This window comes from Panthera leo, chromosome E3 (genome assembly GCF_018350215.1).
Source record: "Panthera leo isolate Ple1 chromosome E3, P.leo_Ple1_pat1.1, whole genome shotgun sequence".
Classification (NCBI taxonomy): Eukaryota; Metazoa; Chordata; class Mammalia; order Carnivora; family Felidae; genus Panthera; species Panthera leo.
Window position 1 is genome coordinate 15,304,589 of NC_056694.1, and position 22,375 is coordinate 15,326,963.

General features: G+C 43.0%; 1 protein-coding gene across 2 annotated transcripts in view; it reads right to left on the reverse strand.

Annotated features, from left to right (window-relative positions):
• TMEM248 (transmembrane protein 248) overlaps nucleotides 1–21,488 on the reverse strand; it is a 40,433-nt gene extending 18,945 nt beyond the window's left edge. The window contains exon 1 of one of the 2 annotated variants that reach the window (XM_042921484.1): nucleotides 21,291–21,488. In XM_042921484.1, coding sequence (XP_042777418.1) covers nucleotides 21,291–21,392 — 102 coding nt within the window. In that variant the 5' untranslated portion in view covers nucleotides 21,393–21,488. Of the gene's footprint in view, nucleotides 1–11,869; nucleotides 12,115–21,290 lie in introns of those variants that run through there. The other variant, XM_042921485.1, reaches the window with a different exon arrangement.
• Nucleotides 21,489–22,375: the final 887 nt, after the last annotated feature.

A 22,375-nucleotide genomic window follows, 5' to 3' on the forward strand; every position in this document is an offset into this window, starting at 1 on the left:
GAGCCTGGCTGGCTCAGTCAGAAGAGCATGTGGCTCTTGATCTCCAGGTTGTGAGTTCGAGTTCCACAGTGGGTGCAGAGATGACTTAAAAATAAAATCTTTAAAAAAAAAAAAAAAGACTCTAGACACAAACCTTATACCCTTCACAAAAGTGAACTCAAAATGGATCACACATGAATGTAAAAGCAAAACTATAAAACTCCTAGAAGATAACATATAAGCAAATACAGATGACCTGGAGTTTGGTGATGACTTTTTAAATATGACACGAAAGGCAACCATCCATGAAAGGAAGAACTGATAAATTGGATTTCATTAATGCTCAACATCACTGATCATCAGAGAAATAAAAACTACAATGAGATATCACCTCACACCTTTCAGAATGGCTAAAATCAAGTAACTTAATAAAAGTTATTAAAAATATTAAATAAATAAATATTTTTTAAAAGGGGGTGGTGCCTGGGTGGCTCAGTCAGTTAAGCATCCAACTCTTGATTTTGGCTCAGGTCATCTCACGGTTTGTGGGTTTGAGCCCCATGTCAGGCTCTGACAGCATGGTGCCTGCTTGGGATTCTCTCTCTCCCCTCTCTCTGCCTCTCCTGCACTCGTGCGTGCATGGTCTCTCTCAAAATAAATACACTTAATGAAAATTATTTTGAGAATGGCTAAAACCAAAAACACAAGAAACAACAGGTGTTGGCAAGGATGTGGATAAACAGGAACCACACTGTTCTTGCACTGTTGGTGGCAATGCAAAACGGTACGGAGGTTCCTCAAAAAGTTAAAAAATAGAACTACCCTATAATCCAGCAATTGCACTATGAGGTATTTAGCCAAATGATACAAAAATAATGATTCAAAAGGATACATGTACCCCAATATTTATAGCCGCATTACCTACAACAGCCAAACTATGGAAACAGCCGAAGTTTCCATAAACTGATGAATGGAAAAAGAAGTAGCATATACATACGAGGAATATTCCTCAGGGGTGCCTGGGTGGCTCAGTTAAGCATCTGACTCTTGATTTTGGCTTAGGTCATGATCTCATGGTTCTTGGGATTGAGCTCTGTGTCAGACTCCTTACAGGAGTAAGACATGGCAGAGCATGCTTTGGATTCTCTCTCTTAATAAATAATAAGTAAACCTAAAAAAAAAAATTTTTTTTTTTTGAGAGAGATACAGAGTGCAAGTGGGGGAAGTAGAGAGACAGAGATGGAGACACAGAATCCAAAGCAGTCTCCCGGCTCTGAACTGGTCAGCACAGAGCCTGACGCGGGACTCGAACTCACAGACGGTGAGATCATGGCCTGAGCCGAAGTCGGACACTTAACTGACTGAGCCACCCAGGTGCCCCAATAGATAAACTTTTTTTAAAAAATGGAATATTACTCAGTCACAAAAAATAACGAAATTTTGCCATTAGTAAAAGCACAGATGAAGCTAGAGTATCATGCTAAATGAAATCAATCAGAGAAAGACAAATACCGTATGACTTCACTCCAATGTGGAATTTAAGAAACAAAACAAACAAGCAAAGGGGACAAAGACCAAGAAACAGAACTCTTTAAAAAAAAATTTTTTTTAATGTTTATTTGAGAGAGAGGGAGAGAGAGCACAAGTGGGGAAGGGGTAGAGAGAGAGGGAGACACAGAATCCAAAACAGGCTCCAGGCTCTGAGGTGTCACCACAGAGCCAGACGTGGGGCTCGAACCAACGGACTGTGAGATCATGACCTGAGCTGAAGTTGGACGCTTAACCAACTGAGCCACCAAGGCGCTCTAAGAAACAGACTCTTAATTATTAAGAACAAACTGATGGTTACCAAAGGGGAGGTGGGTGAGAGGACGGGTAAAATTAGGTGATAGATATAAAGGTGGGCACTTGTTATGATGGGCACCAGGTGTTGTACGGAAGTGTTGAATCACTAAATTGTACACCTGAAACTAACATTACACTACATGTTAACTAACTAGAATTTAAATAAAAACTTTAAAAAAAAACTAGGTTTCATTAAAATTAAGGATTTCTGCTCTATGAAAGACACTGTTACCAGAATGAGAACACAAGCACAGACTGGGAGAAAATACTGCAAAAGACATATCTGATGCAGGACTGTTATCCAAAATATACAAAGAACTCTTAAAATAAGAAGAAAACAGCACAATTTAAAAACTGGCCAAGGATCTTAACAGACAGACATACCTCAAAAAGGAAGACATACAGATGGCAAATAAGCATACAAAAAGATGCCCCACATCACAGGTTATCAGGAAATCCAAATTAAAACAACAATGAAATACCACTACCCTTCCTAGAAGGGCCAAAACCCAGAACACTGACAATGCCAAACACGGGCAAGAATGCAGAGCAACAGAAACTCTCATTCATTGCTGGTAGGAATGCAAAACGGTACAGCCACTTCAGTAGTTTGGTGGTTTCCTACAAAACTAAAACACACTCTTAACCACAATATCCAGCAAGTGCACTGCTTGGTACTCGCCCAAAGTAGTTCAAAACTTAGGTCACATAAAACTCTACACATGGAGGTTCACAACAGCATTATTCATACTTGCCACAATTTGGAAGCAACCCAGATAGATACCTTTCAGTAGGGCAATGGATAAACTGTGGTATATCCAGACAGTGGAATATATTATTCAGTACTAAAAAAGAAATGAGCTATCAAGCCATGAAAGCCAAGGGGGAAACTTAAATGCATATTACTACATGAAAGACGTCAATCTGAAAAGGCCACAAACCCTATGATTCCAATGATATGATATTCTGGAAAAGGCAAAAGTATGGAGCCAGTAAAAGGATCAGAGGCTGCAGGAGGGAGGGAGGGATGAACAGATGGAGCACAGAGGATTTTTAGGTCAGTGAAAATACTCTGTATGATCATGGACTCTGAATGACAGTGATGGAGGTTCACCAATTGTAACAAATGTATCATTCTGGTGGGGGATGCTGAAGGGGGGAGGCTATGCATGTGTGTGGGACAGTGTTATACAGGAAATCTCTGTACCTTCCTCTCAATTTTGCTGTGACCCTAAAACTGCCTTTAAAAACTTGAGTCTTTTTTTTTTAAAATAAAAACAAAAAATGACATTAGTTAGGTTAAGAATCCTAAGATTGAGAAACAAAAACATCAACAGTAAATGAGAGTTCCATAAGTTTATTTAAAGTTATAATAAGCTCTTATATATGTTTATACAGTTTATTAAGAGAAAGACAAAATCTGAATCACATATAAAAATAAATAGGAACCATTCACCACCTGGAACTACAATGATAAAACATCTAGAAAAGTACAAAAATCTAAAATAAGTTCACTTCTAGAGAAAACTAACAGTCATTAAAACCACGTCACACCAGAATGTAAACATCTATATATCAACATAAATACCTACAAATCAGCAAATATCAATATAGCTAATTTAATCAGAGAAAGTTCCAGGGGAGGCCAACTGTATTCACTTAAAAGTGAAAGACTTTCTTTTTTAATAAAACAATTAAAAGTCAAATATTTCACAAACTTGAAATTCCTTTCCTACCGTTCACCAGCATTTTCAAATAATTAACAAAAGCTAAACAAATGTATTTCCTCTGGAAAGAATTAAAAGAACATTTCTATGATCTTTACCATAGTAAATATCACTTTTAATTAAAGAATAGGTTAAGTTCTGTATGGGGTTAAGAAACGTACATAGAGAGAAAGCACACTATCTGGCCCCTTTTCCTAAATTCATCCCAAGTCCAATTAGAGGCTTTCACAAGGATAAAGAGAGAAACCACCAGGGCTGTAAGGCTGCCTCTTGGGAAAAGTCTAGGGATTTAAGGTACGCAGAACACAGCCAAAATGCAGTTACATGTGAGAGTATGTGACTGAAGTCCATTGACGGAGTACCTAGAGCTCTGAGACCAACTGAATGACAACACTAAACATCGGGTGGCAATTTAAGCAGGCAAAAGGCAATACCAAGATTATACTGGAGTTACCTCGAGCAACCCACAAGTTAGGAGAAACACCAGAGTTACTTTAAAAGAAGAGAAGAGGAAAAGAGCTGTTAAACTTTCTACAGACGAACTTGGCCACACGTATCAACAGCATTACAACCCAACATACTCTTATCTGTGCTGTTCAACTTCTAAAAACTTCACCTGAGAAAACAATACTGAAAACAAAGATTTAACTACTAAGACAGTTATCTCAGGAGTGTTTAAAATAGTAAAAAACGAAAAACTAGATACCCAACAACAGCAGAGAAATGGTTACAGCATGATATATCCCCAGCAGAAACACTATGGTCATTAAACACACAGCAGCTAAAATAACATACACAGAATGAGGCTATTCAGGTTTTTTAAGTATGAGAGTTGGTGCACACAAGTACCCATCCGGGAAAAAAAGACAAATAACATGCCCTCAAATGTAAACAATGGTGGTTCCCTCTAGCCACCTAGGGTAGGCTAGCCAATCTAGGGTAATCCCTCAGATTACATAGATCTTTTTTCTTTTTTAAAAAAATTTCCATCATGAATATATATTCCTTTTGTAATACTTTCTAACAATAAAATTTATAAATGTAAATAATCTTCAATAGATCCTGCTGGTCTCGTGGCCAAAATAAAACTTCCTTAAATCTTAATTCTCTTCATTTTCTTCATTAATAAAGGTGAGAAATAGGAGAAAAAAACCCCAGAACTTTCTTAAACCAAACTAGAAAAAAAAAAACAAAAAACAGAAAGCAGGACAGTCCTCTAGCATGTCCTGGTGCTAAAGAAAGGCAAAGCTTAACTTGCAGTCATCTGTACTCAGAGGGATCTGTGAGAAACCAAGAATAGCAAACAATATTTAGGTGAGGCTCCTGCAGACAACCCAGTACTGTGTGCTCCCGGGGCAGGTGGGCACAGAAGTTCTCCAGACAGGCATGGGCCCCTCCATTAGGGCAGAGGTTGAGAGGCCAGTGGAGGCCACAGAGGGGAGGAAGTGACCATGAGCCAAAAAGGTGCCCAGGATGGTGAGGTATCCTGCAAGTGTTTCAAGAAGGAAGAGGTACGGAGAAGTAAGTATTACGATTAAGAAAAGAAAGGATCTCTGAGCCTCTCTGCGCTTTAAAAAATACTCCAGTGAAACTAAGCTTGCGTAATGCTCCACCTGGCAAGGTCACCGGTGACCTCTAAAACCACACTCTGGCAGGGGGAAAGCAAATGGTGAGGAGAGAAGAACAAGGATGAGGAGACAGACAACAGGTGAACACCACGCCTCAAATGAAAGGGACAAGAGACAGTGGGTAAGAAGTGAGGAAACTGACACATTTGTAACCAGAGAAAAGAGCCACTAAAAGAGGAAGGCTGCCCAAGGGGCCAGTGACAGCTGAAATATGCAATTTTGTAATTGATTATAGTATCTTATTAGAAAGGAAATTAACACTGACTATGCCAGATAAGGAGCCTTTCACAGGGTCTCCCTTTCTCCAAGTACACCACATAGCTACTTGCCCAAATTTAAAACTACAATCTAAAACTCGAATTTAAGATCTGCCAAACCACTACCTGTGACCCAGACCAAAAAGTTCACTTTATGTGAACAACAAAACCACCGTTCATTTTAAACTAGATTTTCGACCTCAGGCCAAAGGGAAATTCCTTAAAACTCTCCCTATAAAGTCATGTCCTTCTCAAAGTTTGAAAGTGACTAGGAGGTGGGGGCTGGGGGCAATGCCAGGGGAGGCTTGGAGAGCCTGCTGTGTGTGCCCACCCCAGGAAATACACCGCTCTTGTGCTAAAAGAATATCAGGAACTCACCTCCATGTGGGAGAGGGGCCCACTTGGTTTATTGTGGGTTTTTTGTTTTGTTTTTAATGTTTATTTATTTTTGAGAAAGAGAGAGAGAGCATGCACGGGAGGGACAGAGAGAAAGGGAGACAAGGGATCTGAAGCAGGCTCCATGATGAGCTATCAGCACAGAGCCCGATGCCGGCTCAAACTCCCAAACCGTTAAACCGTGATCTGAGCCGAAGTCGAATGCTTAACTGACTGAGCCATCCAGGTGCCCCAGGGCCCACTTTGAATGTAAAAATTTAAAAAATATCCTGAACCTAATAAAAAGCACTAATGGATGTGAAACTAGATTATCCAACACTTAGCAGAGATGAGGGCACCTGCTAATATCAAAGAAACCTGTGCAATCTCAAGCACGCAGCCACCATCCTTCCTCCCCCACCATGAAGCAGAACAGACCCTCAGAGAGGCAAATTAGTAGTGACGAAGACGGGAAAACTTCCAGGTCTCCAGTGAGGTCTCAGTTGGTAAAGCCAAGCCAGAACTGCAGTCCTTAACTCCCCTCCCTGCAATATTTGACACAGACACAATGTCTTCCACCTCCAGGACATCAATCACCGGGCTTTCCTTTTGCTTAACTGGCCACCCCTTCCTTCTCCCTCTTCTTCAAGAGCTGCTTCTCCCCCTGAGCTCGCGGCTGGGCCTCTGCTCAAGGCACACACACTTATTCCCTGCAATTTTCTGTATCTATCCCCGTGCCCAGACCCAAACATCCACATACAGGAGCTCTGTACTTAGCTGACCCACAGGCACCTTGAGCCAAGGTCAAAACTTCTCCAAAGTCACCAAAGCCGCTCCTCCTCATAATGAAAGACACAGCCATCTAGCCAGTGATCACTGCCAGCCATTCTTGAGTCTCTCTCTCTCTCCTATAAACAGCTATCAGTTACCAGTCAAGCAGTTCCCACCTTGTAAATGTCTCTAACAAGAGGCTGTACTCCTCCACACACACCCCCCTCCGCCCCCCCATACTGCCTTCTTCAGCCAAACTGAAAGCCAGATGTATCCTGTTCATGTTGCCTCTTGTTTCCATGATGTTTCTGCAGTTGCTTAACAAGAACATCTAACATAACTGCTCACTCTTTACGAAAGAGGCACCCTGAGGCACCCTGTTTAGGAGTTTTGCGTGTATTGTATGTGATCCTCACAATATCTGTATTTCGCAGAGGGGTAAATTAAGGCATAAGAAGTCAGCTAACTTGCCCAAGGTCATACAATAGTAAATGAACCTGGATTCAAATCCAGTCAGCCTCCAGAACTGGTGCGTCAACCAGGAAGCAGACTACTGCCTCCCAATAAATGTTACGGGTTCAGATTAAGAGTCAACCCGAGTCAACCCCACCAAATGAGATGAAAACCGAAGAGTATCCATACAATTTTACAATTAAGACATCAGTAGTTTTGTAAGTGAAACCCCTTTAAGATGATGTGATAAAGGCAGAAACCAGATGCCAAAGGGCTAAGGAGAGAGTATCATTTTTAACAGCTACTACTTAAAACATGCCCTGTGCCAGGCACCATGCCAAGTACATACACCATATTTTTTAATCCTCACAACGCTGCCAGGTAAATGTTACTATCCTCATTTTACAGATGAGGAAACTGAATCAAAAGAGGTTAAGTAATCTGTGCTAGGTAATAAGTGGCAAGAGAGAGATTCTGACTTAATTCTTCTCACTCTAAAAGCTGTGTCATCAATCACAATACCAGGGTTGATAAGTAGGTTTCAAGTCTAATGCCAAGCTGAAAAGAAACAAAATTTTCTTAGGCCATGGCTATATAAGGTGTTATCTTAGTCATAAAAGCACAAGACTGATTTTTTTTGAAGTTTAAAATGGTTAACTTATTTTCCCCCTCTTTAAGCAAGGCAATTCATAGCTCACAACTCTCATCAATCAGAATATAAAGCAAAGATGAGTAGAATCTTCTCTCAATGGTTTCCTGTTTCTCAAGCTAATACATTTCATAGTGCAGAAAAGACTTTCACAATAACTCACAACAAGTTTAAATGATCAAGATAAATTACAACAGGAAGCATAAAGTTTTAATGCATTTTAGGCAACACCAGTACTCGAATAAAGACAAAAAGGAACAACATGGGCTGACATAATTACATGTTTGTAACCAGACTTAGTTCCAAAATTCAGACTCTAGCTGTATTTCTACTCACTTATAATTAACAAACGCATGGCTCCATTTTCAAAGGCATAATATAAAATCATGGTAACTTCCAACATGCCTCCCTCTCCTTTTAAAAAAATTAATTCACCATAGTTCCAAAACGGAAAATAACTTATCTTTGTTCTTTAGTTTTTTTTTTTTTAATTATTGAGCATCTTAGAAACCAAATTTAAAAGTATCCCCACATTAAAGTTTAATGACTTGGAGTTTAATTAACAGATATTTAAAAAAACAGATCATGAGTGATGACAAGATTAAATCAACACTAAAAGTTCAATATGAAATTGTAACATCCAAACTCAGTGTAAAGACTGGCAGATGTTGTGAAAACAGCACTTTTAACCAAACAGCGTAAAGGTCCAACCAAATGACCATAATTCATAGACAGTCATCACCAAAGGTTGATGTACACTCCCAGGACTACATTTAGGTATGGAATTACACACAGAGAGAACTACAGACCTCTTGTCAAATTTATTCAATCTGTACCAAGGAAGGAGAATTTAAAGATTTCCATATTTATCAAAATGAATCCAAAATGGAAAATCAATTTGCTAAAAACTCTTATCTTTCCTCCATTCCTTTTTTTTAAGTCACTATGATACTGGGCTCTTTTTTTTTTTTTCTTTGAGTTTTTACTTAAATTCCAGTTAGTTAACATACAGTGTAATATTAGTTTCAAGAGTACACTACACTGTGATTCGACACTTCCATATAACACCCAGTGCTCCTCACAAGCGCACTCCTTAATCCCCATCACCTATTTCACCCAGCCCCTACCCACCTCTCTTCTAGTAACCATCAGTTTGTTCTCTATTAATTAAGAGTCCATTTCAGGGGTGCCTGGGTGGTCAGTTACACGTCTGACTTCGGCTCAGGTCATGATCTCAGTTTGTGAATTCCAGCCAGGCATCAGGCTCTGTGCTGACAGCTCAGAGCCTCAAGCTTATTTCGGATTCTTTGTCTCCCCCTCTCAGCCCCTCCCCCATTCGTGCTCCGTCTCTCTCTCAAAAATAAACAAACATTAAAAGAAAAAATTAAAAAAAGAAAAGAGTCCATTTCTTGGTTTGCTCTTTTTTCTTATGATCATTTGTTTTGTTTCCTAAATTCCACATAACCTTTTTCATTTTAATTAAAATGTCATAGTAAAATACTTTTATAAAGGCTGTCTTACATGGCAATGGGATTCTGCAGCATGTTACTGACAAAAAACATCCCGCAGACTGGCCATCCCTGTACTATGTCATGCTGTGTCTCCTGTAAAGGCCACTCTTTTTCAGACGCATGTCTATAACAAGGAGACAGAGCAGTGGCTAGAAAGGGAAGAAGAGTCTAAAAGAAATATCAAAAAGTTAAGATGGTGCAATCCTGAGAGTGTTTAACGAAAGACTAAGGTTGAAGCCAGTGAGGTCCTGAGACTAGTCATAATGTTGCAGAGCAATTACATGGCATCCTATTTGAATGGCTTCAAAGATCTTCCACAATACTGTGTAAGAGAAACCAGCCACATCTCGGTGAACTAGACGTCAGTAAAAACACCCAGGGGATGTCTGGGTGGCTCAGCTGGTTGAGCGTCCAACTTCAGCTCAGGTCATGATCTTGTGGTTCATGAATTCAAGCCCTGCGTCAGGCTCTGTGCTGACAGCTCGGAGCCTGGAGCCTGCTTTGGATTCTGTCTCCCTCTCAAAAATAAACAAACACTGGGGCACCTGGGTGGCTCAGTCCCTTGAGCGTCTGACTTTGCCTCAGGTCATGATCTTTCGGTTCACGAGTTTGAGCCCTCTGTCGGGCTCTGTGCTGACAGCTCGGAGCCTGGAGCCTGCTTGGAATTCTGTGTCTCCCTCTCTCTCTGTCCCTCCCCTGCTCGCGCTCTCTCTCTCAAAAATAAATAAACATTAAAAATAATAATAAATAGATATGTAAACATTTAAAAATTAAAACAAAACACTCAGGAATTGGCTTAAAAGCCTGCCATTCATCAATTGGCAGTAGCCAGAGTGGCAAAGATCATACTAGAGCCGAGTTCCCACAAACTAAACACAGGCACAGAAACAACGTGCAGACACTAAATTTAATTTCCTGACTGTTAATACCAGACAGGAATCACAATCAGCATCTTTTTCATTGTCCTTAAAATAAGTTAAGCACTGCTTTGTGTCATTGTCTGAGTAACAGAACAAAAGAAACCCACCAAATGAAAACAATTCTTTAGAACTCAGAAACCTACCAGAAGCCAGACTGGGTAGCCAGTGCTTTTTCTGTCTTAGAAAAGCATTTAACCCTTCTTACCGACTGCCTCTGCCACTGCTTCCAGGTTTCTACTGCCCAGCTACCTAGCCTGAGTGCTGTTCCAACACCTGGCCCTAGCTTTTTCATTTCCCAGTTAATTCTGACCCAAATGCTCAAGATCTTTTGAGGTCCACCTCAAGGGTCACTTCCTTTATGAAGCCTAACCATAACAAAAACCTCTGATAGTTATCTCCACGTGGCCATTCAGTCCTGCCACTTTTATGAGCCTACTGCTTTCTCTAAGTACATTCCCTGCGGGCAGAAACTGTATTTGCACTTAGGTCTTGTCTCTCTTCCGTGCAACAGCTGCCAGCTGCCCTAACACAGGGAGGCTCAATCAGCATTTGGGGATCTCAGTACCCAGACGTGGGTGGCAGGCAGTCCGGGCTTCCAGTCCTCCCACCTCAATTAGGCCACAGAAATTCTTCCTCCACCTTTACTAGGAAGTCAGCACACTGCCTCCTTATCCCAGGGAGTAAAGAGCTTGCAGTCATCAAGTATATCTTAGCTGCACAACGGTCTATTTCCTTTCCTTAAATCAGGAAACTGGAAGGTGTTCTTACCCTTCAAGCAATTTCATCCACACACAGGATACAAATGCTCAGACCCCAAGCTAACCAGAGAGCTATCGGGACAAAAAAAGTTATTAAATATCCATCTTGAAATTAATCAAATTCCAGCCTTGGAATTTTTCCTCCCACTGCCTCCCACAGAGGCTCACCTTTGAGGCAGGAAAGTAGCAGTTCAGGAGCAGCCACAATCTTCCCTGCTTTAAAGCAAGCTGCAAAGAAGCTCCCCATTCATCGCTGAACGAGGGCTGTAATCTGCTAGTTGAGAACTAAACTACAGGCATCGTATTCTTCAACAAAGGCCCCCTCACCAGCTGTCCCCCGGTTATGGTGTTCACACAGTTCAAAACAGCACAATAGGCTTGGTTTTATTTCTAATGCTGTTTATCAAGAGAAACAGAACTACTTGCCTCTAAATTACCCTGCAGCCACTCCTCGATTTATTTTATTAAAATATGAGTGAAGACGATTATCCACCCCATCTCTGGGTATTTACCAAGCCTGACACATAATATACCACTATTTCAAGTGTCTGCACATAGGTTAAGTCTATCCCATCTTCTTCCTGAGACGTACATGATTTGCAAATAGAGAAGTAACGCAAACACGACCCAAAGTCAAAAATGGCAAACTACCAAAATGTTCCCCGTGCCAAATCCAAATTATCCAGGCCTCAGGTCCGAACGGGGGACGTCCCGCCATCTCGAGGGCGGCAGGGCACCCCGGCTCCAGGCATGCGGGTGGACCAACCCGGGGGGGGGGGGGGGGGGGGGCGGGTAAACAGGCCCACGCCAGCGGCGCAGGCCAGACTTGGGCTAAGGCGGAGCGACCCCCACCGCCAGCTGGGGCGGGGGCTGCAGCCCCGAGAGGCGGTGAAGACACCCGGCCGGAAGGGCCGCTCCCGACCAGCACGGCGCCCTCCCGACCCCGCGCTCAGCCCCGGCTGAGCCCCGACCCCGGCCCGCCCTACCCCGGCTCACCCCGCCCCGGTGGGCAGCGGCGCGCCCCGGGCCCGGCCGGGCCAGCTGCTCGGCGGACGCCCGCGGCCGCTCAGAGATCACTCGCGGCGGCGCGCGGCGGGCCGGGGGCCGCTCGGCACCATCCTCCCCGCCGCGCCGGGGGCGGCCTCGGGCTCCACGGGGCCCAGGCGAGGACCAGAGGCCAGTCCGGCTCACGCCGCCGCGACACAGACTCGTCTCAGGGTCCGGCAGCCGTGGTTTCCGGGTAGAAAAAAACGCCACCGCCAACGCTGCCGTGACCTCCGACACCTGGCGTCCGACGGCGGCGCGGCCGGGACAAGATTCCTCAGTCGCGAGCTGCGGAGACCACGCCCCCTGGCTGGGCTACGTGGGGGCTTGCGTGCGAGTACCGGGGCTGCGTGCGTGCTGACACGGCGCGCGGGGCCTGCCTTTCTGTGTCTGTGTTTGAGCGGGGTGTGGTGAGGCTGGCATCGTGGTGAGTGCGCGTGCCTAGTGCACGTGGGTGGACCTGCGTGTCAGTGCGTTCTGTAAAGACCGTGTGTGCTGTGCGTTTGTGGGTCCGTGTGCGTGTTCAGTGCTGTGTGTGATGGTTAGGAGTATAACGTGTGTGCATACGTAGGTGTGTAGTGTGTGTGTGTGCCCGTGCATTAATCACTGCCCATGAAAGTATAATTTTAATACAATCCCTTTGTAAGGTAATTTGGCATCGTCCAGGAAACTTGAAGATGTGCCTTCTTTCTGGAGAATATATTACCCCGGAGAAACAGTTGCACATCTGCGCAAGTAGACAGAATAAAGAATGTTTATAGCACCGTTATTTGTAGTCACTAAGAATTGAAGAGAAAACAAACCTCCATACAGTCAAACGTAAAAATAGGCAGTATATTCTTATATAAACAATTTCGACAGCGAAGATTATCCAGAACAGCTTGACAACATCCGGGCTCACCCTAAGGGCATAACATGCTGGGGGGGGAGGGCGGGGGGCAAGCCACGAAACGATACATTGCAGCATAATTCCATTATATAAAATCCCCCAAACATGCTAATCAACGCATTGTTTAGAGATGCATACGTGACTGGTGGAATTCAGAAAAAAAAACGAAAAACAAAAAACAGGAAGAGATGCACAAACTTCATGTTAAGTGGTAAGAGGATAGAATGGGGGAGGAGCACACAGGCTGCTTCAAGGTACCTTGAGCAAGTCACAAGCGCTCTGAGCCTCCTGTACTTGGTTTCTGAGGTGGGGGTGATAACATCAGCTTGTTCCAGTTCGTTAAATTCCTCCACTCTGTAAAACTGTAAAGCACTATCCAAAGATAAGTTATGTGCTTTGAGAGCTAACCACGGTAGGACCTGAGCTGTTTGTCAAAGTTCCTGCAGGGCACTGACCCCTGGTCGGTATGACACACACCGATTCAATAGTATTATTTTATGGGTTCAAGGAGCTTCAGAGTAGTTTATGTCAGCTTATCAGCATTATTTGTTGATAATAGACAAAGGGCTCTGCATTTGGGGCTAGTTACAAGCAGGGATATGCCTATGCTGTGTGACCAGAAAAAACATTAGAAAAGAAACCAGCAGACTCAATTTTGGGCTCCCTGCTCTAAAGCGTTCCATGCACATGTTGGTGGTTCCTGCCCCAGGAGTGAAAGCGCCATCTGTTTGGGCTCTTACAGAAGAAGGATAATAGAACCTTGCACCTGGCCTTTCCAGCCCTTACTTAAATATTATTGGTGTATTGTATTTTTTGTCCTGTAATAAACTGTAGATTTGTTAGGATCTATGAGTTTTCTTTAGCAACCAAAGCCTGTTAAACCATTTCAGCAGCTGGTGTCAGATGTAGGATTTACTGAAAAAACCCTGACTCATTCTTAGCTCAAAATATGGCTAAGGCATTACTAGAAAAAAAAAAGGGGGGGGGGGTGATTCTGATAAAAAAGATGAAAATGAACAAGTTACTCTTGGTTTGAAGCAGCACAGACTTTGAAATTAGATACTAGTAGTAAAACATTCCAGTGAAATCTGGAACTGAAAGAATCTGAACCTCAGGAGCTAGAAAAATGGACCAGCAGGGAACTGCAAACTGATACCAGGTCAGCTAAAAATTCAGATCTGTGGTTGCTGCTTTGAGCATCAGCAAAATGAAAGTTAAGTTCAGAATCTCCTTGGGGTGAGCTGTGTCCTCTCTGGTTGGCACCATATGTTTGATGAGTCAGCTAATTCTGTGAGACTTAGGACAACAAAGAAGATAATTCAAGTTGGGCAAGATGACAGGGAGGGCAAGAAACTAGGGAAATAAGGGATTATTCAGTGAGGGAACTGAATAATTTTCCAGGTCATTACAGACATCATCCTGATAAACCTTTGTTAAAATGATTCCTGAGAATTTTAGAGAATTTTAGAATGAGGAGCAGTGTCTCTGCTTTGAACACTTCTGACTGAAGGGGAATATTTTGGTCCACCAACTATTGGCTAATACCTTTGTGGGGATGGTTCATAGGGAAGCCCCTAGGTTTCTAGAATGGATTAAGAGAAGGATCCATCATGCTTATCCAGAGAAAGACAATGTCACTTCCCCTCCGTTGTCAACCAATACTAAAGTTGCAAAAACACTGCAGGCGTAGGCAGTATTGAACTATCTATATAATGACAGAATCGAGCTCCTTAATGGGATGCCCCTCACCCAGGCTACGACCAACACTGTAACTCAAGGCGTCCCGCCAGCACTAGCACCACGTATGACTTTGATATTGAGACCACAGGAGAACGTAAAAGAGGCAACCTCAAATCCTTTATCCCAGCTACCACACGGAGGATTAAAAAAAAACAAACTGGCACAGCCACTTTGGAAAACAAACTGGCAGTTCCTCAAAAAGCGAAACAGGGAGTTAACATTTTAGCCCAGCAATTCCATGTCCAGAGACCCGAGAGGATTAAAGCATGTCAACACAAAAATAGTCAAAAAAATGGAAACAGCCCAGATGTTCATCAATTGATGAATGGATAAACAAAATGTGGTACATCCATACCGTGGAACATTACTCACCCGTAAAGGGGAATGAAGCTTCAAAGCGTGATAAATGAAAGAAGCCTGTCACGAAAGGCCACATATTCTATGATTCCATTTGATATGAAATGTCCAGAAGAGGCAAATCCATGGAGACGGAAAGTGAATTCGTGGTTGCCAAAGGTGGGAGGTGGTAACTAAAGGGGAACAGGGTTTCTTTTGGGGCCAAGAAAAACACTTGAAAATTGACTCGGTGAATGCACTGAAAACCATTGAATTATACACTTTAATTGTGTGAATTACATGGTATATGAATTACATCTCAGTAAAGATGTTTTCAAAAAAGTTAGAACTTTACAAAAGAAAGGAAGTCAACACAAGAAAGGGACTAACAATTCAGCCTCTAATCATGTGGGAATCTTTAGACAGCTAGTTGTAAAAGTCAAAAAAGAAAGAAATTGAGAGAGAAAGTGCCACCAAAACCTTTATGAAAATCTGGAGATCCCACATCTAAGTCTCCTCAAAGCCCCTCGGATGGAAAATCCAAAGGTTTGGGGAAATTCCAGAAAGAAATATGGTTCCAGTGAGCCTACAGCATTAGATTCTAAAATACTCTTAATAGAAAGGTAGTAGTTCTTTGTCCAATACCTGCAAGTTTTCCTTAAGATGGATATTATTTTGGGGTGCCTGGGTGGCTCAGTCAGTTGAGCATCCAGCTCTTGGTTTCAGCTCAGGTCATGATCTCACAGTTCGTGAGTTTGAGCCCCGCATCAGGCTCTGTGCTGTAAGTGTAGAGCCCGCTTGGGATTCTCTCCCCGCTCTCTCTGCCCCTACCCCACTCGTGCACTCTCTCTTCTCTCAAAATAAACAAACTTTAAAAAAAGTCATCATGGAGGAAGAAGACAAAAACGCCGGGGCCTCTTGACTCAACTCCCAGTGGGGTTCCCAAGGTCTTTTACCAACAATGGGTGGTGAAATGGCCAGAGGTGGAGAAGTAACTCTTCTAGATCTCCTGGGCGTGGAGCACATTTACAGTGTTGCCTCGGCCTGCTAACAAGCCCCATAGGGGCAATAGAATTAATCCAGGGGGCTATGGGGACGCTACTGTAAAAGGGACCAGAATTAAAGTCTGGTCAAAAGTTGGAATATGTGATTTATAAATGTATGCTGTGATGGTGTCTCCCTTACCTGCCATGCTTTTGTGGTGGAGTCAGGGCAGGGGGGAGGGGAGGTGGCAGAGGAATTCACACAGGGGCCTTCCCCGCTGCACTCTGTTTTCTCTTTCAACATTGAACCTGCACTAAAACTTCGGGTAAGGGCTCCAGAGGCTGGGACTATTCCACAACAAGATACCATGTCCGGAAATTTGGACCTAACGGCAGGATTTCAAAGGGATCGATAGGACTGACGGTCACTTCCCCGCACCCCACAGCGGTGGAGCTGGCTGCTGAGATGTTTTGTTGCCCAGTGGATGGGCCAGATGCACTTCTCTGCACGTATCCAATCAGACCCTCGAAGTAAACTGAAGAGAAGGCTCCTGCCCATCTCCTGTTGCTGCCAGCAGTATATTGGCACGGTAGGGAACCACAGGGCCTTCTTTAGAGAGAAAAGACTGGCTTAAAATTGACGATATATGGAAGAAGATGCAATTGCTCCCAGGGGAAAGGGAGCCAATAGCTTGTTAAAGGGAAAGTCTAACCAAATCTCCATGGCTGGTTGAGAAGCTTAGAGGAAGGGAATAAATATGGTCTCTTAGCTTTGACTCTGAAGGTCCTGGGGGCAAAGAACTGTGTCAAAAGCTCCTCTTTTTTGAAGAGCCAACAAGTGACCTGACCACTACGGACAACCGTTTGGTGGACCCTCAGAAGGTTAGACATAGAATCACCATATGGCCCGTCAATTCTAATCCTAGGTGTACATCGCGAAGAACAAAAAGCAGGAGTTAAAACCGATGCGTACCCACCGATGTTCATCACCCCATTATCTGTAATAGTCAGAAGGTGGAAACAACCCAGATGGTCACCAACAGATTAATAGGCAAACAAATTGGCCTACACATACGAAAGAATATCACCTTGCAAAGGAAGGGCACTCTGACACGTGCTGCAACATTATGTGAAATGAAAACATTATGATAAATGAAACAAACCAGACACAAGGAACAAATGTTACATGATTTAACTTACATGAAGCAGCAAAGTCATGGAGACAGAAAGTAGAAAAGAGGTCATCGGGGGCCACGGGAGGCAGGGAATGGGGAGCTATTGTTTCATTGTATAGAGTTTCTATTAGTTCTGGAAACAGGCAGTGGTGACGGTTGCGTGACATTGCGAATGCACTCAATCCCACTGAACTGGACACCCTAAAAGTGTTGGTGTGAGTTGGAAACATTTCACCGCGTTAAGAAAAAAAAACCACGCGAGTGGACAACGTCCAACCTAATGACCTTCTGCGCGTGGTCTGTGTCCTCACAACCGATGACCAGGTGTGAGGTCTGTGTGACCACAAGGCAGCAATTGCAACGGGACTATGTCTTTGGGTCTGCATTTGACGTTTGCTCAGGAAATACTAGAGACAAGGCCTCTGACTTATACTGCTATGAGAAGCAATTATGGTACATGAGAAAAGGTAGATTTTGTTGGAAGGGACGACATCATAAAAAATTGGTTGATTGTAGTTTAATCAGTCAACAGAAGTATGCCACAAAGCACAGATAGCCAGTGATCAGGGAGGAACAGGACTGTCAAGTATGAAACATTTGTGCTCATATTATTTATTAGTGGATGGATCAGCTCTCTGTTCAAATGGATGCCAACCCCCCAGATGACTGCAAACATTTGAAATCCGTGTGCACGTTTGGATCTTCTATGTGAACGGAGTACCTGTTCCAAGGTGTTCTGTGCGAGTGTAGGTGGTTCCTGAACCAAGAGAGGGGTGGGTAATAGGACCTTGCACCCGGACGTCCCAGACCCTTAGGGTGAGACAGCCTTTGGCTGTGATTTCCTTATTTCCATGCTGTTGCTACCTAGTACCCTTTCCAGGAATAGACTGTAGATAGGTAAGCACTGCCATTTTGAGCCCTGTCATTTTGGGTCTTGAGCAAGTCAATCCTGTTTGACTACCACCATAGGTAGAGTTTTGCTGCACTAATGATCACTGGGTCTCCTGATGGGGTGCACTGAGAAGGACACATCACCTCTTTGGCATTCCTGCCAAAATGCTAAAACCTGAAAATAATCCTCAGGACGTGATCAAGCAAATCCAGGATGAGTGACATTCTGAAAATACCTATCCCACACTCTTCAAATACATCAATGTCATGAAAACAAGAAAGACATGTATGCCAAATTCATGTATACCAAATCATCATGATGTACACTTTCAATATCTCATAATTTTATTTGCCAATTTTACCTTAATAAGCTGAGGAAAAAAGAAATAAACCTGGGCAATTGTTCTAGATTAAAGACCACTAAAGACACATGAGCACTAAAAGCAATCCTGCACAGGAACCTGGATTGGGAAAATTTGGATATGGTCTACTGACTGCATCAATGTTAAATTCCTGTGGTTACGTAAAAGATTGTCCTTATTCTTAGGAGATATATACTATATTTAGATATATACTAAATAGAGGTATTGAATTATGATATCCGCACCTGAGAGAGAGAGAGAGGAAGCAAATGTGACAAAATGTTAAGTATTGAATCAAGGAGAAGGGCATACAAATGTTCATTATAGTATTCTTTCAGTATTTCTGTAGATTTGACACTTCTCAAAATAAAAATTTAGAAGAAAAAATAACAATCACTGTGATACATTAGGCCAGAAGTCAGCAAACCTTTCTGCAAAAAATATATATATTTTAAGCTTTATGGACCATACGGTGTCTGTCGCAACTATTCATCTCTGCCACGTACTGTGAAAGACACAGAATGAAGGGGAGTGGCTGTAGTCTAATAAAATCTTATTTACAAAAGCAAGTGCTAGGCCAGATTTGGCTGCAGGCCATAGTTTCTGACCTCTGCTTCAGGCTGTGGTAAACTCAGGGCAATTCTGCTGCCTCCTACAGTCAACTAGAAATTCATGGCTGCTCAGGAATTGACAGCATGTGTTAAAATGTGAATCAAATATTGTAGCTTGAGATGCTATTATCCTAATCTCCCAACAACTGATGACCTAACAGCCACGCCCCACTGAAAACATCCTCTCCTCTTTTTCATCTTGACCCTAATAAAAACTCTTCAAATCTCAGGGTGCCTGGGTGGCTCAGTCTGTTAAGCGACCGACTCTTGATTTCAGCTCAGGTCATGATTTCGTGGTTTGTGGGATCGAGCCCCACATCGGGCTCTGTGCTGTCAGCGCAGACAGTGGAGAGCCTGCTTGGGTTTCTCTCTCTCCCTTTCACTGTCCCTCCCCTGCTCACCCTCTCTCTGTGTCTCTCAAAATAAATACATTTAAAAAAAGAGAAATGGGAACTCTGTGGGAATGTAAAATGGCACAGCCGCAATGGAAAGTAGTATGGCATTTCCTCAAAATATTAAAAATAGAACTGTAGAATTACCATATGATCCAGCACTTCTGGGTTTATTATCCAAAAGAATTAGAAGTCAGGATCTTGAAGAGATATCTGGACCCCTGTGTTCATTGTACCATTGTTCACGATCGCTAAGACACGGGAATAACCTAAATGGCCATCGACAGATGAATGGATAAAGAAAATGTATACTCATACAGTGGAATGCTACTTGGCCAAAAAAAAAAAAAAAAAAAAAAAAAAAAAAAAGTAAGGAAATTCCGCAAAATGGGATAACATGGATGGACCTTAGGACATAAGGCATTATTCCACTTACATGAGGTATCTAAAATAGCCAATTTCATAACATCAAAGATTGGGATGGGGGTTACCAGGGGCTGGGGTGGGGCGTACTGTTATTAATTAACAGTCCAAAAATTTCAGTTAAGGTTCTAGATACCTGCTGTGCAGCACTGTACTTAGAGTCAACAATAACACACACTCCAATATTTGTGAAGAGGATAGATTTTACGTTAAGTGTTGTCACCACACTAAAAAGTAAAAGAAAGAAAAAGAGTGGGGGCCCTGGAGCTAGTCTTCCCCGGGTTCGAATGCTGCCTCCCCGCTTCAGCTCTGTGATCTTGTGCAATGCCCAGGCATCTCCACGCACCAGCTTCTCTTTGTGCCTCAGGACAATTAGCACGACTGACCTGCAGGCTACCGGAGAAGAGTAAACAAGTTCTTCCATGTCAGGCACTTAGCACAGTGCCTGGCATGTACCGAGCGCTAATTAATGCTACCTGTTAGTATTCCTACTAAATTTGGTTTCTTAGACACAGTCAAGAGGTAATACATCTTTAAATGCTCACTTAGCACAGTACCTAAGGGCTAAATACATGTAAGATGTTGCAATTGTTCCACTAGGCAGTTAAACAGGCATTTGTTGCCTGTCACTTTCATTGTATCTTACGCTCAGCTAAGTCTTGAGCCATTTAACTTGTCATGTTTTTGCACCTTCCCATTTCTCCTGGATTGGGAATAAGCTGAAGGCAGAGTCCAGGACGTGTGAATTTTTGCAGCCCCTCCAGCACCACGCTATGTAGCCCGGGCTGGAGTATATACAGGGCATAGTTTTAATACAGTCTTGAAAAGAAGAATCTTGGGGCGCCTGGGGGGCTCAGTCGGTTAAGCGCCCGACTTCGGTTCAGGTCATGATCTCACGGTTCATGGGTTCCAGCCCCGCAGTGGGCTCTGTGCTGAGAGCTCGGAGCCTGGACTCTGCTTTGTCCCCTTCTCTCTCTGCCCCTCCCCTGCTCGTGCTCTGTCTCTCTCTGTCTCTCAAAAAATAAATGAATGTTGAAAAAAAATTTTAAAGGAAGAATCTTCAGTAGACCACCTAATCCAGCACGCTACTGATTGACTCGTCTAAATAAAGTTTACTTATTTTGAAAGAGACAGCAAGTGGGGGGGGGGGGGCGGGGCAGAGAGAGAGAGAGAGATTGAGAGGAAGAGAGAGCAGGCTCCACGCTGCCAGGGCCGAGCCTGAGGCAAGGCTTGAACCCAAGAAACCCCGAGATCCTGACCTGAACTGAAACCAAGAGACGGGCATTCAACCGGCTGAGCCACCCAGGCGTCCTCATCTCCACACTTTTAAAAAGACAGAGCTTTCAGAATGAGTCACTATGACTTATGAGATGATAAGAGAAACTCTTCACTTGACAGTGACCGTGTCCATCCACCCCCTCTGACTTTTCAAAATCGGGAGGAAACGACCAGACTCCTTCCCCTCCCAGACCTGTCCTGCGCTCCGCAGCAGGGACCATCAGAATTCCAGGTGAATTCTGACCATGGACTCAGAGCTCAGGCGAGATGCCTCCGTGTTTGAGAATGCTTACCAATCTTCCAGCTGCCACCCCAAGTCCAAGAAACTCGATTTCTTTCAGCTTCACTGACTTTTTATTACGGGAGTAGCACTTTTCTTCTGGCAGTGAAACCATTCAGCGGGTGTGTACTTCCATAGAGGGAATTTAAACCAGACACCTAGCCCTGCAAACAGCTCGTTATTCTTTTAAGGAGGAGGAGGCCTCAGAACCTTCCAGGAGGATGATTCTACCCCAGAGGTGGCATTCTATATTGGCAACCGCAGAGGGGTTGCCTGGGAAACCCTGTTTAGACATCAGCTGCATCATTTTAAGACAAACTTCTTCCTTTAAGAGCTAATGTGCACGATTACAATTCTGTGTCGTGTGGTGGTTTGGACAGCGTTTGTTTTTATGCTCTTAGAATAATTTTTCCATTTTTCTGATTACAAAACAACCATTGTATTGTATACAGTTAGGAAACTTTAGGAAATATTAAAAAGGAAATTAAAACCATCTGTAATAACCAAACCCAATGGTAACTACCGTTAAGATTTTGCTGTATTTCTGGAGCAGCTGGGTGGCTCCGTTGGTTAAGCGTTGGCTTCTTGGTTTCAGCTCAGGTCATGATCTCACGGTTCGTGAGTTCAAGCCCCCAGTCGGGCTCTGTGCTGACAGTGAGGAGCCTGCTTGAGATTCTCTGTCTCCCTCTCTCTCTCTCTCTCTCTCTGCCCCTCCCCTGCTTGTGTGTGTGCGTGTACTCTCTCTCTCTCTCTCAAAATAAATAAGTAAACTCAAAAAAAGAAAGAAGAAAGATTTTGCTGTATTTTTTTTCCTTTTTTTCCAGCATTGCATGGAATTTTAAAACAAATTCGGAACTATGCCTCACATCATGCTAGGATAGTTTTCTACATAATTATTATTTGATTTAAACATCCCCCTCTACACAATTTAAACACTGAAAAATTTTAACTTCTGTAGTCCTTATTTTTAATGTAAATTTTTATTGTGTTTCTTATGATTTTTTTTTAGCATAGCTTTCCAGAAATGGGATTACTGTGCCAAAAAGTTAAAAAAATATATATTTTTTTATTTAAAAATTTTTTAATGTTTATTCATTT